The sequence below is a fragment of the Caloenas nicobarica genome, chromosome 5 (genome assembly GCF_036013445.1).
Source record: "Caloenas nicobarica isolate bCalNic1 chromosome 5, bCalNic1.hap1, whole genome shotgun sequence".
Lineage (NCBI taxonomy): Eukaryota > Metazoa > Chordata > Aves > Columbiformes > Columbidae > Caloenas > Caloenas nicobarica.
In genome coordinates this window covers 16,192,473-16,211,634 of record NC_088249.1, presented here as the reverse complement: position 1 = coordinate 16,211,634, position 19,162 = coordinate 16,192,473, and the positions used below count along the sequence as shown (strand labels likewise).

The 19,162-nt window shown below is 38.5% G+C and overlaps 1 protein-coding gene across 2 annotated transcripts in view; it reads right to left on the bottom strand.

Moving 5' to 3' along the window:
- BTBD7 (BTB domain containing 7) overlaps positions 1–19,162 on the bottom strand; it is a 57,557-nt gene that overhangs the window by 35,437 nt on the left and 2,958 nt on the right. For both annotated transcript variants that reach the window (XM_065636478.1, XM_065636479.1), the window contains exon 2: positions 1,528–1,713. In XM_065636478.1, coding sequence (XP_065492550.1) covers positions 1,528–1,609 — 82 coding nt within the window. In that variant the 5' untranslated portion in view covers positions 1,610–1,713. The remainder of the gene's footprint in view (positions 1–1,527; positions 1,714–19,162) is intronic.

Sequence of the window (19,162 nt, the reverse complement as noted above, 5' to 3'; positions counted from 1 at the left end):
CAACCACAATTTTCAATAGGTAATGGGGATCAGTAAATTTATTGGGACATACTACATAATGGGTTTCTATTTTGAATTTAATAATGAACATCAAAAAAACCTTCCAAGTACCAAGCAGAAAGTTTCTGGGGAATTTAATGAAGTCTTTGAAACACTCTCCTCTTCAAATCTGCTCAAAAGGTGTTTCAGCATGCAGATCTGCCTCTTTTCAGATCTGTAAGTGTTCCTCTTCATTCAATATAGAGGCAGATAAAAACCACCAAGACATAATAAAAACATTTTGGCTGTGATTTTTAGAAAGTTATATATATAACTGTGGCAAGCCTTTTACTACTATTAGTTATGATACACTGAAAATACATAAAGCCTGAAGGGGGACTCTACAGCATGTATATCCAAGGTGTTAGTACTAAAAGTTCTTGCTTGACATGCTGTGACAGCACACGGAATTTTTAGCCCACAGCACAGTTTTTACATGCAACAGTTTGCGGGCTGTCTTCTACTCAGATCTTCAAAAATTAGGAGTGTCACAAAAGCTGAGACAAAAGAGAAAAATTACAAAGCAAGTCAATTTTTCCTCTGCTAAGGATATCACTGTGCTTTCAGTGGTGATTAAAAAAAGAAGTAACACTGAATATCAGTAACTACTTATTCAGTTTTGCAAGCCAAAGCACAAAGGAGAAAAGTGTTTATAAAGTATTTATGTTATTTACTGCCAAGATCATTCTTCAGGCTGTCAGGGCTGGGTTTTTTTAAGCAAGATTTATCTTCTCAAAAACTGCCTTCTTTTAGATTCATCACATAACTAATTATTTAAAGTTTGACAGTACTTAAATCTACACTGAGGTCTTTTTGCAATAGACTGAAAGCACATAAAGGTAATACCTGACCCAGTTGTGACTGGATAACAAAATAATTTCTTAAGGGCACTTCAACTCACATTTCTAGTTAAGCAAGGTCCTTGCTTGTAAATAATACTATTAGGACAAAAAGTACCACCAATACCCATTTACAGGAACAGGAAAAGGACAAGAGAAAAAGTTGTCTTCAAGACTGCTTGTTACTTTAACAGGCTTATTATCAGAGATATCCTTTCTAGCAATAAGGAACTAATTCACTCATATTAGACACAGTGCCAATATTACAACAAATACCGATGATCTAGAGTTTCATATGCTCTAACAGTTTCACAAAAAATCTGAGGAGGAATAGAAAATAGTAGACAGCATTACAGACAGCAACTGCTCTTGAACTGTGAAAACTAGTATGCATGGTTTAATTAACAAAAAACCTCCATTTTATTTTATTCCAATAACCTGGCATCTGTTTACTAGCAAATGGCAGATCAACTCACTGTATACATAGGCCAAACAGATACAGGGCAGTATCAAATTTCATGCACGATTGAGACTGAATGGATTCAAACTGGTGACCTAGAAAATAAAAACTCCGCATTGCCAATCAAATCCAGTGCACACACAATCCAGTCAGTCATTTATGTAAGTGACAGGATAACTGAAGAGTTACCTATGAATGTCTGTTGTGCCTGTGAATTTCCCCCTACCCTTGGGGAACACGAGTGAGGGTAGTTTGATGCATTAGCACCCATTTTCTTCAGTCACTCAGGCATTCCGCCTGCTGGCTCTTCAATGTATGATCCCATAATCCTTTATCAATCTTCAATCCCAGGTCCAGCATTCTGTTCCTCCATTTCTGAAGAAGAAAAACACCAATAAATAACTTCATTTTTTTCAGTAGGTATTATATGATTTAGATAAAATAAACTCAACCTCCAGCACATAGTATTTTCATAAATTAAAGCCTCAGACATTTCCAAGATAGCTTTTATTTTGAAGGATTAAACCAAGATCAAAAATACATTTTTTTCTTCCAAAATAACTGGTAGTTTTCCAAACCATTCACAAAGCAGTATGATACACTGCAACGAAGAACAGGATGGCTATCAAACTTTTAGCTAAGAAATTTTCAAGTTAGAGTTGGTCTAGACTAGATATGCTCCTTTAACTATTGCAAGACATGCTTTTTGTACATGCTGATATGCTTACATACTGTTATAAAAATCCCAAATTTCATTATACTGAGAAAGCAGAATAAACCAATCCTATTGGAGGTTATACCATCATCACTGCTTTCAGCTGCACTTAAAATTTCACACTGTTTATGTAGTTCTCATTCAGTCCTACTTTTCAAGTTTAGACTAGTACCTAGAAGTAGGTTTATAACAGCAAAAATAAGGTGTTTAAGCATTCATTTACTGCTTTTATCAGGCATTTGAAAACATTTTAGGAAGTAGATTCTGAAGAAATTTGAACAAGGATTCGCTGCTAAACATACACAAGTACATTCTAGTTTATTCCTATATTAGCAGTATTACAAAATATTAATACTGCAAAAGGAGAGTTACCACAAAGAACTGCTGACTGTAAACCGAACACATGTGCCCCCATCCAAAACACAAACATGCAGATAAGAGTGATACGAATGTAAAGTCTACACTAAGCTTTTTCAGACTCCATTCAATATTGTGAACATGTAGCTCAATTCTATTGTGCTGTCACAGGTGTACCTATATTTGCTACATGCTCCCAAATCGATCTCCTTTCTCAGTACAGCTCTGGTGTGTTAAATCGAACAAGTGCCATGCAAGAGCCTATGTTTCAAGGAAGCCACAGCGCTGTTCCAGTCTGTCCTCCCTGCTTTAATATTCTGTTTATTTGTGGCATGAGGAGTTCCAGAAGAAGGAGGTACTATAACAATAGGGAGGTGAGAGATCATTCAAAGTGGAGGGGCACACCTGGCCTCTTCAGCACAAACACTGTGCGAAGCAGTTCCTGGGGAGCAGAAAGCGAGAGACAGACCAGGAGAAAGCTGCAAATTGCTGTAGGCACAGGGGTGGGGGCAACAAGTGCCCCAGGATTCACAGGCCGGCTACATGAGGAGGAAGAGTAGATAAGGGTTTGGAAATCTGGCTTATAGAACGTGGGCACATGAAAAAGTGGGACACAGGCATGGGACTGAAGCACTGTGGAAGCACAAGAAACGTGCATGATTTCCAACTATCTGATGCCTTAGAACAAGGTTCCTAAAGTCAGGCCTTTTGGCATTTGTGGTCTATGACATCAGATGTTTTCAAAAAGGAACCACAGCACCTCACACTAGACATGAGGTACAGGCAGAAGGGCTGAACTCAGCACCAGCTGAGTTCTGCCAAGGCAGGAGACACAACACATCAACTTTCCTGGCAGTCATATGCAGAGACAGGAGTTGGACTCAATGATCCCTGTGGGTCCCTACCAACTCAGGACATTCTATGATTCTGTGGTCCGATACAAGCCAACTCAAGCCAATGCACAGGCCTGCAAATGCAGCAAGGGGGGGCCCCCACGCCTGCCCTCCCTAGCTCAGTGGCAATGTCTCCTCAACCACATATAACCTGATGCTTTCTTGAACTTGTCTCTATGCAGATTCAGCTTCCTGCATATCAGGAAACAGAAAAATAAAATACCTTCCTACACAAATAGTGAGCCTGCTCAGGATGAAGTCAGAACCAGAGCACACACAAAATGGGCAACATGACACCAGCAAATACCAGTAAACCTCCTCAGCAAATACAAGCTGTTGGATCAGTTCAGACTTAGCCAATGCATGTACACATTTTCTTCCTTGCACAGAAATAAGCTAGCTACTCTAAGATAACAAAACCCATATGGATGCAGACATCTTTAAGAAAAGACACAAATAATTCCATTAAAACAGTGACACTCCAGGTGATTTGTGTACCCACACAGAATGTTGCTTAAATGTGCCAGCCCTTTCCAGATGGAATTACTTACATTCAGTACACACTTTGTGGAGGTAAGAGTCACCTTTCAGTTTGAATGCTAACTCCCTCACAAATAAAGGCCAGAATCCTGACCAGATATCCCAACAACTTCCCTTTTCTCAGCCAGAATTGGACTTGGTTCATTAGGACAGAGTCCTGGAATACTGCCATGGCCAGCCCACTTTCCTCTTCTGCGTTCAGCTGTGCCGTGATAACTTGTCTATGAGATGTCTACTAACACTTTTCAGTTCTTCCTGACACAGGAAAGAGCCCCGGAGCCAAGTAAAAGACCAAAAAAAAAAAAAAAAAAAAAAGTGGTTGTGTGTATGTTTTTCTTGGTTTTTTGTTGGTTTCCCTTCTTTTGTTTTGGTTTTGTTTGTTGGTTTTTGTCTGGTTTTGGTTTTTTTCCCTAGCTAGTACTAAATATACACAACTAAGTCTCAGGTTTGAAGTTAATACTTTCCATCTCCTTCCGCAACAAGCATGCCCCAGAAGCTGAAAAGAATGTGACCAAGAAATATATGCATTAGCATTCAATGCTTGAATTTGCAAAACGAAAGGATTTAAATTAACTGAAAAAAAAATCTAAACACTATAAAAAGTTCCTAAAATATCTGATATGTAAAATAATTTTATTCAGAGGCTTACCACAAGAACAGTTACACATTAAGCCCGAGTATCATGCAGAATGAATGCACTCACTAAATTTAAAATATGAAATTTAAGTAATACAGGCCAGTGTAAAAACAGTATCATATTAAAGCTGTACACATAAAAACATCCATTTACATTTAAAAAAAAAAATCTATATTATGTAAATGTATACATTTATATAAGTAAAGCCAAACATGCCAGATGCCAGTGAAGAAGGAATTCAATGCAGAGTAAGTACTGCGGTCAGTCATTTACAGATGCCAAAACCTCCTGTTCCTCCTTTCAAATTGAACCACATGCTGCTTGGTGCTGTGTATGCCGGCTGACCTCTTGAGAGCATTCTGCATCCTGAATTTTAACACATTCTAGTTCATAAAATGTGTTGTGTGCCCCATGGCTCAATACTGATGCTAGCTGCTTAACCTCATGTATCGACTGAAAGTACAACGTCTGTATTTTTTTATTACATCACTAAATTTTACAAGATAATATTGTATGACCCATGCTGTATTTCCCAATTTAAGCTGGTAGCAGTGACGAACTCTGTCCTCAAGAAGCCCTGCCTTCCTCTCTTCCTTCTCATATCCACTTCCCCACCTTGTTTATTCTAGCCCAAATATTCCATTAATCAGATAACGGATCCATGTTAAAATCAACCTAGACAAAAAGTTTAATCAGCATCAGTTACCCAATTGGTTTGTTATGGCATCACACAAATACTTACACGAGTAGAGGTGGAAAAAGAAAGAGGAACATGGAAACATGCTGCTACAGCCAGAATTTCATCTTTTGACAGCAAGATGTTCTTGAATCACTCATGGATCTACATGCTTGTTTTGTCTGTTTTGATTTACTAGTGTCCAGCTTCAGCCTCTACACTAAACCCAGCCTACCTGCGCAGAAGTCAGTCTTGCACATAACCTGCTGAGTCTAGTACAGATGTAAATACATCTGTTACCACATAAAATGCCAAATCAAGAACACTGTTTGCCATGGTAAAAGACAGCTGTAGAAGGACATGACCATAAAAATGAAAAAAACAACTCCTAAACCACAAACAATTGGATCTTTAGCTGGAAAAGGAAAGACGGATTTCATCTTTCCTTGCAGAAGTTATCCTGCGTAGCAAAAGCTTCCCTATTTCAGCTTAGCTGAAGAATTTTTTTAATCTAATTTTAGCCTCAGAATACAGTCATGGAGTTTTTTTTGTTTTAAAAGGTACCATCAAGTGAACTTTTTCTTGCTTTTCTGTTAAGAGTTTATATACATCCACATAAGCATTATCAAAAGGAAACTAAATCCAACATCTGCAGACCTAATGAAATGGATCTCTCGTTGAGAGCAGTGACAAACACACACAGATGTGCATTATGTATATATACACACACATACACAGAATAAAAAAGTTAAACTGCCAAAGCTTCTTTAAAAAAATTCTGCACTACAGAAATAGTATACAAAGTGTGTTATACGAAACCAGGAAGCTTTGGAAACCAAAATTACCACCCCAAATGCTACAAAAAGCACAGAAGAGACTTTCAGATTATATTGATACTCAGAGCAGAATAAAATTTAAAATAAACACAAATCTAGTTAAAAGTTTCAGTACCTGAAGCAAGTTTCTCAGTTTTCTCAATACTTGTCACACTGAACCCAAAATCCTAAGAACTTAAGACGACTTGCATCTGATGTGTCTGGGCTGACAGCCAGGAATTCCTGGATTGGGAATTTTGGTTTAACAAAAAGTCTATGTACAGAAAGGGCTTTGGGTAACAGTGACACTTTGTTTACAGTCATCACTCAATACAAAGGTTTCATAACATTTTCTGTAGTTCACTGGGATCCAATTCATCTAAAGGGCAAGGTGGGAAGCGTTACAACATGTTTTACAACCAAAAACATTTCACTTTTTCCCTTCTAAAATTTTCATAGCTTTCTGTATTTCTTCTGGCATTGTTGCCACAGGATTATGAAATAGCAGAATACTAAGACCAAAGTAGGAAATAATATCAAGCACATGCACATACTTGTACCAACATGATTTTTCAGGTTTTACATTTTACTTAACACATTTTAAATTTACTGTGAGTAAATGATAACATCAGTAACACAAGTATACCTTATTAATAGTTTCTTAGATTTTCATCTAGACCAAACCCACTATGCTATTTTGCCCCAACAACTCCTTTCAAGTAACAAAGAAGTAGAACTGTAATGCAAGACAACATGACAGCATCCAGCAGTAAACTGGCACATTTGAGAAGGGGGAAAAAAGAAAATAAAAAAAAAATCAACTTCTTTTAAAAGTGATAACCCTAGTAAGAGGGAATACTTCAACTAAATTTTAGCTAGGACAAACCTATTTTCACATAGATTAGGTAGATAAATAACTACAAGACAAAGAACTTGTGAGAACGAATCCCTGCCATTGTCCCGAAGGTACATCCCACCAACTTGCCTTAACAACCTGAACCTGCCTCCAGCAGAGCAGGGGTCTGCTGACCGATACAGAGCCTGGAGCCATCACAAAGCAATTCAGGAACAACCTCAGGTCCAGCAGAATGGTTCGGTTCTACAGCTCCCATACGCTGGAGAGGCTCCAAAGCCAGCCCTGGCCATGCTGGTTGCTACGCAGGATCACTACTGGAATTACCAGCCAGCAACATCCAAAGGGACAAGCAATTCAAAATGAAAAAGTTGCTTGTGGCTGGAGTTCCAACTATTTGTTCAGATGTGCATTTACTCTTGATCTCATTTTCTTACTATCCTACTGCAGGGGGAGAGTTTCCAAGGAAGAGGAGCTGACAGGAACTGAGTATTACCTGTTCTGACCCTCCTTTTGTTCCATGGCCGAGGAAGTCAGGGGAGGTACTAGCACACTCGCAGACTGCTGAGGTTAGAAGTCTCCAATCTCAGGAGCATACCTGCTGAAGGACTGAATGCTTGTGGGACAGTGTAACTTGAAGAAATTGGGTAACTGGTAAGTAATTCTCAGTTCAAAGGAAACAACTGAGATTTTGAAGGACCAGATGATCATACACCCTGACACACACGCAAATCCATGCAAAGCCTATTTTGACTCTTTTTTTAAAATCCAGTCAAGCAATCAATCTTTATAATTGTTAAAAATTATGCAGATGATACAATAGTAAGATGTAGCCGATACGGCTGAAAGGTTCTGGTTTGGATTAGTACTGTAAAAAAAAAAAGAGGAACAGATAATGTTCTTCATGATTTGGGTTTATGAATCTGTGCTATTTCATTATTTACTGCATTAGAAAGAAAGAAAATCCAATAAGCAAAATACCAGAACTCAAGCCACATCAGCAGATACAGGCACGAGAGGGCAAGACCAAGCAGATATAACTAGATTTCAAAAGTGACTGCACTGCTTAGTGCTTTGCTGGGGATCATGTGTTCCAGCTATCATAAAGAGCCCTTTTTGAAGTTAAGCATGAATTTTAAAGCACTTTCTTTTTCATAAAGTAGTACACTTCTCCATTAAGAAGTTCTTTCAAAATGGAGGCAGCAAATACCCCACAGCAGTCCTAGCTTTTTATTTCTAGATTTGTTGAGAATCAAACAACTGAGTTTTGCAGGGGAGAAGGAGGGAAGAAGAAATCCACAAACCTGTACCAATTAATTTTCAACACATCCTCTGAGGAATCAGAGCAAAAGTTAAAAGAACTATACTCAAAGAGAAATATGTACACTTCAGAAAGTGAAAACATTGAGAAGCATTCTGGCAGTTGAAAAGACAAAGAACATATATGAACATATAGGAAAAGCCCCTCTTTTCAATGCGAATTGTGTTCAAAGTAGGATTTTTTTATTATCAGCAAAGCAATTCAGAGTATGATATGAATGTATCACATCCTAGAAGCAATTAAGTAATGTTATCAGCAGGGAACAACAGGTCAAATCACTAACAGCATTGTGGAGGCACGGGACATCAACATATTTATATTCCCTTAAATACAAAAAAGTTCCAGCACCTAAAAAATCCAAACACACAAAGCACAAACAGACTAACTGAATTACAACACTACAATCTGCACAGAATAGCAAGTTCATTCCCAGCAACTAAAGTGTTTTCATATACTGGCAAATGAATCTCAATTTCTGTACATCACTGGTCCTTCCAGCTGGTTGCAAGCACCCACTAATTTACCAAAAGTCTGATTGGCAATACTTACATGAAAGATTTAACTAATGTTCCTGAAGTTGAATTCAAAACACTTATTTTAGCAAAATCAGCAAGAACCCATTTATTGCCCTCTAGGACTCTCTTGAAGTAAAAGGACAGCATGTATTCTTCAATGACTTTCCATCTTTTAGAAGTTCACTTGAAAGGAACATTATCTGATTCAGACACAAACCATCATTAAATACTTTGTGAGAAAACTAAGAGAAATCCTATCCACCAAATCTTTATCAATATCACTGAATGGCATTAGTAGGTATGAATATATCCATTTACAGAGAAAATGAGGATAATATATTTTAGCCAATCTAAAATAATTGCAAGATATTCTGATATATTGTGATATATTTTGAAGAGTCTAAAGTTTTTTTCAAAAGGCCAAAACATGATCTTGTTTTTTAAGAAAAGCAAATCCTCTTCGTTATAATAAATATGCGAACACATCAGTTGGTGAAGACAAAAAAAAAGGAACATCCAAATTACATGAAAAGTACCTCTGAAAAAGGATCAGACTTTTTTATAGTTTGCTTTTTCTTTTTTTTTTTTCCTCTCCATCAAAGTTCTGGCCAACACTCAGTTGTCTTGTCAGGCAGTGACTTAACTCAGTCAAGTTTTAGCTAAATTCAGTTTCAGATACTGGCATCGAATCTGGTCTGCTAAGATCACTGTCCTCTGTCTCCAGACACTGCCTGTCCTTCATTACAGCAGTATCCTTGTCACCTGCTCCCTTCTTCCTCCATGGAAAAGGCAGAGGTGGAGCAAAAGTAAGAATTCTCCACATGAAGCTGCCCCACCTTTATACAGCATATTTCATGGGCTTCATATTTAAACACCCCTTGTCTGTCAACAGGACTGTTGCTTTTTGTAGAGCCAGGCAGGTAGTCTTCTTGGGACATGGTTTAGTGCCAGTTAGGTTATGGTTGGACTCAATGATCTTGAGGGTTGCTTCCAAACAAAATGATTCTATGACACCCTCTCTGCAGTTTTCACAATTCATACATGATTTTATTCTATTTTCTTTGAGAGTGCCCCCCAAAAATCCCTGTTTCATTGAGAAAGGGAATTCCTTCTCTTGCTTGAGCTGTGACCCAAGCACAACACAAGATGCTGTTTTCAATTAGCAAGTCTACTAAGGGAAAACTTGGCTCAAAACCCAACCATATGGAAGATCAGTCTCTGGATTTTAGCACTGCTGCCTTCTCACATCAAGTACCACCTCAGTGAGGTATATCCTACAGTCTGCTTGTACTAGAGACATTTTCCCTTTTCTCCAGGCTCAGTTATTTCACAGAAAGCCATTTACTCTGAATGAGGATCTGGGAGCTTCCCTCTTCTAGATACACTGCACAGTTCCATTCCCCGCCATGTCCTCTCAGAACATGTTTCCTCTCAGAGTACATTAAGTTACTAACAAGGCAACCCCAGACACTATGCTCTGTACCTACACTAAGTAAGCAGAACCCATCCTCTCTTACGACTTGCTATTTTCAACTCACCTTCAACAAACATTCTTTTCATCACACAGTTTTAGTTTTCTTATTAACTTCCACAGCCTTAAGAGGAGCAGTAGCAGTCTGTGGTGATGCCACTGCTGGGGTTTTCCCAACAATAGCTCCCAATGCCAAAGCAGACTACAAGTCTTGGACGCATGTCCTGGTCGGCCTTCCCATATGCTTGAACTCTTCATAAATCAGTTTACTGATTACCTCTATCATCTTATTTTGGCTGCAATCAACTCCTCATCCTGCCAACCAGCCATTGTATCAGTATCAACATTATCTTATGGTATTTCTGTTGCTTGGCACCATTACCGACTTCATTCCTCATTACTACAGTGTTTCTGCATAATCCTCTTCCTTCCTGCATGAGCTTCTGAGATGCTTGGTGACAGAATAATACACATATCATCTGCTTCCACTGAAAACCTCTGCCTGTGGCTAAAAAAAAAAAAGCTACTACAAACATTGCCGTAAATTCAAAACAATTTTCTATACATCCCTCTCAATACACCACCCTCTCTATGGATCCTTTTGTCATCACACAACAGCACGTTTCACCCATGCAGCCTTTTCTCTTAGATAAAACAAAAGTTTGAAGTATCAGTTGCTAGCATCGTATCTTACATGTTTAAGGCTAATGGATTCACTTATTTAGAAAAACTGGAAGGTGGAACATGGAAAGGTGTGGTAAAGAACTCAAAAGGTTATCTAGTCCAGTCTATTTCATGAGACATATCAGGAATTTTATTAAAGAAACATTGATTTTCCTTGTTCAAGACAGCATTAAGTCACAGCCATAAAACTGACACATTTCAACTACAGTTTAAATAGTGTTTCTATAATAGTAGTCATGAGCTATGACAAGTCTTGGATCCAACCAAAACACAGCTCCAATCTGGATTCAAAATGCATTATTTGGTGTATGCAAAATCAAGTTGGTTCAGCAACACTGTGGTTCCATGCATATGTCTTCAGCAGCAGCACTCGCCTCAGCTACCACCACCCGCTTCCCAAAGCTCCTCTATGTCAGCAACCAAAACAGGGTATTCTCTTCTGCGGGATTTTTTCCTCCAGTGTAATTAGCTCCCTGTACCAGTTTACCAAATGACCCAAGGAACCCAAGCAATGTCACCAGAGGAGAAAAGAACAGCAAGAAAAGGCTGCTTGCTCCCTACAGTCAAACACAACATGCAGTTGACTGATACTCAGTTGGCACAGCCTTCAAAAAACAAATATTCCCAGTGCATGCACTCATTCCTACAGCAGAGCTGCCCCCTTACATTCCAGCAGACATTTGGGAAGCCACGGAAGTACTATCAGGGACCTGACTGGACCATGTTTGTTTTCAGCGGATGTTCCGTAAATACAGCATTGTCTCTATCTTCATTCAGTCAGCCACCGATTTCAATATAAACATCTTAATGTCAGGGCTAGCTATAAGGCCACTCTTGTAATACACTATTTCTCCTACATAGCTCTTAAAAAAATTAACAGTAGGGAAGAGTACCTCCAAATTGTCTGCAAAGCAAGGACAGTCCTAGCAGAAACAGGTGATTTACAAAAAAGTAACTACCACTAGGATTCACCACAGCAGTGTTCAATATATGTATCTAGCTCAACTGCTATTGCTTCTTCGGCCTATACTTCTTTTGCTCTGTGTTTGTGCAGTTTGTTCCTCCCTTCAACTAGGCCTTTGTTAACAACCCTTCAGAAAGCAGCCATTACAACTAAAGAGGTCCATGCGGGTTGTCACTTTCTTGAAGGCTCAGATTTAAAATTTGCAGTGACACTATATATACATCTAGGTATTAGTCATATGGGGAAAAAATAAAAAGCTAAGCCTATGTCAATTTTAATACATTCCACTCAATCCAGCAAATTCCTCCAGCGATGGGGAGGAGGTGTGTATGCAGGGGTCCCTGCCTGTCAGCTCTTCACAGGCCCATCAGGGTGACCTGACACCCCCACCGAAGTCAAACTAACTGCGAGCTGAACCTTCCCCTCACTGCTGCTCCAGCCATGGGGTTTTCTTGCTTACCCTCACACTATGAACAGAGACTACACAATCACAGAACAAGTCATTTCAGATGGCTGATCCACCACTGCCCTTCTGGAGGGGGTGACAGGTAACAGACAGAAAAAGGGAATTCTTGTAGGTTGGTCTGACAGTCAGTTGTTACTGAAACAGGAACCCACAGCTGTCGATATGAAGAGAGCTGACTATTGCTATTAAACTGCCTCATGGCTCATAAAACTATACCCCTGTAGTCATCCTTCTTCATCTCTCTGAACTCGGGCTCAGGCTCAACAAGTTCCTCTGGTCTGGCCCCGGGCACTCCGGCAGAGCCCTCCTTGGCAGCCCCTGGTTCCAAGGCTCAGGTTTCAGCGCTGACTCTGCCTTCTTCTCTTGTCTCCGAACATCCAGGGTCACTCCCTGCCTCTGCTCACTGAAGCAGGCAGTAATACAAAAATCAAACTGGAAAATTCATCGTGCACGGTATTTAAACAACAATTGACTCATTCAAGAGATTGTAAACTGGTTATGGACTGCTGCCACCCTGAGCAAGCCTGAAATTCCTGGCCAAACCCACAGGCTGTTTTCCTTTTATTTAGATATTTTAACATATAAAGACACAACTAACAGGGTGATCTTACGCTTGTTTGTATAAATCAGTTATCTGTGTATATGCTAATATTTTAAGAGTTATTTAAAAGCTTGCACATTTAAAAGATTTCTCCTTTGGTTGGGCTTTTTAATGTGGTCAAGTTAAATTCATTAACTTCAGCAGAAAATTTTAAGAGCCACATTGACTTCAACAAGTAACATTTATATCATAAGATATGATGCCAATAAATCTTTCTATGCCATACAGTTCAAAGATTTCAGCCATTTTAAAGAGGGATACTTTAGTACATGCACATGTGCACGACAGCTCCTACAGCAGCAAAATACACTAGTATTGCAATGCTGCCCCTCACAAGCAAACTCCAAATACTTCCAGAAACTACCCAAACCTTCAAAAGTTACACCAGTAACTTTAACTTCAGTAGTTACCTGCACTAATACCTACATTTAGATTCCATGCAAGTGTAGCAAGAACTAAATGCTCACAAACATTGAAGCATGTGCTCCCCAAAAATACAAAAGTTTATTTCAAATGAAACAGAAAATATACTTTCTCAATGATAAAAGCAATCAATTGAGGAAGGAAAGGCTTAGTCAGAAAACCAGTCTAGCAGTTAGTCTACAATTAAGTTGGAGCTTTGTTTACATTTTCCCCTTGGCAAGAAAAGGAAGTTACGTCTTCCAAATTTCCTGCAACAGGCTCTCTCCACATTTCTAAAGTGTTCATTTTAGTCCTGTAACATGAACACGCAAGTTTTACAGAACAGTCAGAGGAGCATTGCACACGTCGACATAACACGATGTTCCTAAAAACGGACACACCAATCATTTACGCACTTAATTCAGCAATATCTACACATACTTCATGTACAGACTTTTAAAGATTGCAGTTAACGAGAGCTTATGGGATGTTTTTTTGTTTAACTATTTGCTACAGCAAATGTGCCCTTCGAGCAGACTGATGATATGCCTTAACTCTTCTCTCTCCCTCCACAAGATTTGAAGCTTTTCAGCTGACTCATCTGAAAAGATTTTTCAAAGAAATCAAAAGTTTTCGAAGGAAAGTCTGTTGGATTGTACCAATTAGAGGTGATACTCCACTAAAGCAACCCATTGCTCTTAATCTCATTTTAGGCCAAATTTTGTTCATCTTTCTCTCTTATCCACAACTGTCCTTGTACTATTCATACTACACTTTCACACTCCAAGCAAGGGTGAAGGGCAGAAAAGGAAGCCTTTGCCAGTGTGTGCTATACTTACCCAATCTCCTTTGATTCTTCCATTGTTTGAGAAGTTCATCAATATATGGAAAAACGTCAACACTGCCACCAAAAAAAAACCAATCTCATGTCCCTCTCTACCCAGAGGTCGTTCACACTCAACTCTCCATTCTCCACCCGCACATTCATATTCAATGAACAAGAACAGGTTTTAGCTGGATCACTTTTCAGATTAACAAAAATAAAAGGTTCATTTTAACTTAAAGGAAACAAGTTAATCTTGTATATGTGGGGAAAAAAGAAAAGGTAAATTCCATTTCCTTCCAAATGTAAAACAAGAACGAAACTCAGATTCGCAAGATGTTTAAATAAGCATTTTCATTACTGTTGAAGATTACTAGTGTTCAATACAATTCAGCCTTGACGCAGGGAACACCCAGTCACAAGATGTGACCTTTTCTAATTTAATTCTCCAGAAAAATAAGCTGGTAGCTAAAAACAGAATGAAGGGAGAAGGGAAGGAAAAAGGGAAGTAGATTCCTAAGATGGTGGTGGGGAAACATCTAGATGGGCACAAGAGTGTTCATCCAAACTGGCAAATTATAAGCCAATGATCAACTGAGGAACTACGCAGTAATGAAATTACTTCAGATATTCTCACCAGGGAAACGGAAATGTCTTGAGAAACTTAGAGTAAAACAAAAAAATTTTATTTTCCTTAAAATGGAAGAGCCCTGAGTAGTATGGACAGATCTTTTGGAAAGTTTGCTTTAGGACAGTACTTCTCAGTATTGTCATTTTCAGAAGCCTTGTAATTTAAGACTGAAAACCAGCTTTAAATAGTAAATGTCCAGGTTACAGCAAAAATCTTGATTAAATGAAGTTTAAAACAAGCAGCTTTGATCCAGCGCAGAAATAGACACGAGTCATTTTATCAGGGGTTACCAAGTGTTCAGGTTTGTGTCTAGAACCACAAAGTAATATTAGAGAGGGGATACTCATACTGTATGACAACCTTACTATGCTGGAAGGATACTTTGGCATTCCAAGTCCAAATGCACATTTCCAGAAGCACTTAATAAAGGACTAAACCCTACAGAGATTTTAATGACCAAGTATGAAGTCGGAGGTACTTTCTGATCCAAATAACGTATCTTTTTATTAAAAAAGAAACAGAAAATTGTTCTCTTAAATGTTATCTTTGGCTATGCAAAAAAAAAAAAAAAAAAAAAAACAACAAAAAACCCCACACAACAAAAAAACACCCAACAAAAAACCAAGAGTCAGCCAAGATGGGATTTGAGAATCTGAGGCAGTAAACACACATTCTTATCCAAAATCTAGATAAGGTAAATCCCCACATCACTCATGACAATAAACTGCAGGGGAGATGGAGATACTTAGTATATCGGGAGGGTGGGGGGGGACTCACTAAGACACTGACCAGCAGCTCCTCAGGCTGTTATATATGTTCATTTGTAGGAATTGCAGTGCTTACATCCAGCTCACCAGCAACAACTGCTGCCTCTCAGGAGCTGAAAAATACTGACATAGCTTAGACTTTTCCTCCTTCAGTATCAAGGCCAGGGCTACACTCAGTAATACAAAATTTCCTGTCTTGATTGTGCATTTTGTCAACTCAGCATTCTTCTACTGTGCTAGTGTCTGAAATACAATAAACAACCCATTTCAAAAACTTCCTAGAAGTACCTCATTACAAACTGACAAAATGTCACTACAAGCAATTTGATTGTAGTTCAGCAAGCTGTAGCCACTGCTAGAATGACTTAACATTAATAGGTGCATGTATTTCTTTTATCTCCTCTGCCCACATTCTAGAGATTTCATATGTATTTCATTTCACCTCTTGAGACACTTGAAATTGAAATGCCCATTACAGGATGAGCCAAAGTACAGGACATCAGCCTTTAATATATTTCCATACTTGATTAGTCTGTGACCTTTTTTTTTTTTTTTTTTTTAAGTGGACAACACAAAATTCTGCTATGTATATGCCTACACTTTCCCTTCTCCAAGAAGAAATCTTCTGGTCATTCAGTTAAGTATCAGAAGCAGCTTCAGAGGTAGTTAACCTATGTATCTTAAGAAACAGACATCTGGGTGCATGAGAGAAAACCTCTAAATGTCTCCACTTGTACAAAGTACTTCAGCACAACCTCATCTTGAACACTACAGAATTTACATGGATGAGCACTATAATTATCACAGCAGCAGAAAGGCTTCAAATAGGACTTGCGTCTTCCTAGATGGAGTCAGAGATCACCAACTCCACAGGAAACCCAGTTCTTCAGTTCCAATAGGCAAGGAGCCACTTCCACCCGACATCCTTTACATTGAGTCATCATGAGAACAAAGCTAAAACAGAAGATCAGAAAAGCTGAAAGAATAAGGCAGTACAAGTCCCAAAAATGTTTCCTCTTTGCATTCTGACTGGATTTGTTATTTTAGAAGGCTTTTTAGTCAGCTCTCAAGCAGCATTTCCAACATTGGTGTCGAAAGAAAGAATATGAAAGAGAACTTTTGTCACTCATACTGATTATTTTTAAAACAATTATAGTAACGTACCCACCACAGAAGTGTTTTACATACTTCACTGCAATATAGAGACCTGGGGTAGCAGATGATGATAAGCAAAGCAGCATTCCACTTTCTCACTAATGCAATGTGAACTACCTGGTCACTCAAAAAAATACGTTAATTTGCATATAAATAGGTATAATTTTACTAAGGGTTTGATGCCTTCACAAAGCTTTGGTATTATTGCTCTTTATATTTCTAACCTTGACTCAAATCTCTGCACTGGACTGTAAGAAACAACAGTCTTCTCTGACCCAAACTGAAGGTTAGAACACACAGAGATATATTTTGCAGCTCTACTGATCACAGAACTTCTGCAAGTACCAGGTCACGAAACAACACACCCAATTAGAAGACCAAGCAGCAAACATTTATTACATTGCTGCTTCAAACAAGTCCTTTGAGTTTAGCCATTGTTAACATCAGTAGAAGTGTAAAATGGCTTGACAATTACCCTGAAACAGAGTTTTAACAGATCTTGGACAAGGTTTCCAAATTAGAGAGGAAACTTGCATACCATTAGCTAGCTTGATCTGTCTGTAAAGCACTTCCCACTAAATAAAACTGAAGACTTGAAGTGATGAAGAATGCCAGGAAGAAGAGATTCACCTTAAATGCTAAAAGTTAGCATACTGAAAAAATCCTGTATCAAAGATGATAGAGTAGAAATAAAAAAACTCTTTAAGAAGAGAGGCAATGGCAGTAACAGCAGCACTAAAAAGAGATTCTTCAAGAGAGATTCAAAAAATTAAATTCTACCCTTTACAATTTACTGTAGTAGACTAGAAGCAGAATATGATAGGTAAGAAAAGCAAAGCAGGACAGGAACAAAATGTCTTTCTAATACAGGAAGAACTGAACATACAATGAAGTTTGTCATACGACATACAGGATTGGCCACTGAATTCAGACAAGATTTGAGGACAAAGTCAAATAGTATTTACAAAATGATCAGACATTTTTTCAGATAACAGCTAGTGTTAGAATGTCAAATTAAAAAAGTAAAGTAAGACCTCCAAAAGATACTTCCGGAACTTAGAAAATTATTTAGGAAGATGTTACATCCCCACACCTTACTGGAAGTTTCTTCTTCTTAATCAGTTTTGATTGTTGTTAAATGTTTTGCATGTTTTATCACTCTGGTATAATATAGTAATTCCTATTTTTCATTTAGAGAAATAGTTCTAACTCTCTGATGACAGAAAATCGCCAACAGGCTGAACATGTCTGCAAGCCTACCAGTTGTTAAAGGATACATTCAGTAGTGTTTGGTGCAACCTTGCACAACACACCCAATGGAGCAATTAAATCAGATTTAACTAAGTACATAGTTACGTACGTACTTCAATCCAACACACTTTAGGCAATACGGTTCCACACCCGGATCCCCTTTATCTAACTGATATCGCCTCTACACTGTGCCACCAAACAAGCTTTCCATAGCAATGCAGCGATCCAAATCAGGGACCTGATCTGAAGTTATTTTGTGTTTTAGTGCTTTATTTTTCAGATAGATTAGTTTCCTGCAATGCTTCAGAGTGAAGCCATGTAAACAGCTCTACCAACACAGCTGAGGGGACTGTGCAGGAAGCAGGAAAAAGCAGCTGTGGACTGCAAGTATTTAATCCAATTTTGCCACTAAGCATCCATCAAGAACCTCATGGCCATCCTTATAAAGAAAGCAAGCTATCTGTCATAGTCCCAAGAAAAGAGAAATGAGAGACTTCAGATCCCCTTTACTTTCAGGTGAACCTCTGACATGATCTGATCTCTTTGCTTGAGCACTGGCAACTAAAAGACCACAGCCAGAATAAGATGATGAAAGCAAAACATTAAAACTTTACAGAACATCATATAGCAAGGTATGAAATAAGTGTTGCATAGGACATCATTGATATTCAACTCCTTTCCATCCATTTTTCCTCTTGCCCATTTCTACTCTCCCCAACACGCAATTTCTACGTAAAACACACAAGGATTTCAGATCTCCTAGCATCCACTCATTATATGGAAAGCATCATTACAATTGGCACCTTCTTGGGAGACACACAGGGCAGGCTGGAGAGGCATGAAATGCAAGACTAGCGTCAAACTTCGCATCTGCCATCCCTTGTTATAGTCCAGGCACACTGGTAAGCCAGCATATGAAAGAGCATTCTAAAAATCAACAATAGCTTCTGTCCAAAGATTTAAAGATACACTGGCAAGCCTTATTCTTAAAAGAACCTGTTAATGAAACAGATCAATAACTACGTGACTCACTGGAAGCTCATCCAACACTCCTATCTGAACTTGGATTCCCAGGCTCTGCCACATGCACAATGAAATCTGTGCAGCAGTTTTCCAGACTTGTATGAAAAAATGGTACAAGCCATTGATCTGGTAACAGAAATCAAACTCATGGAAATATATTCAGGAAAAAAAATATAGTTAAGACTGAAACTAGCAGTTTTTTATTAGGATTTGCCATAAAAGCAGTCAGATTCTCATTAGTATTACTAAGAATGTGGTTATTTC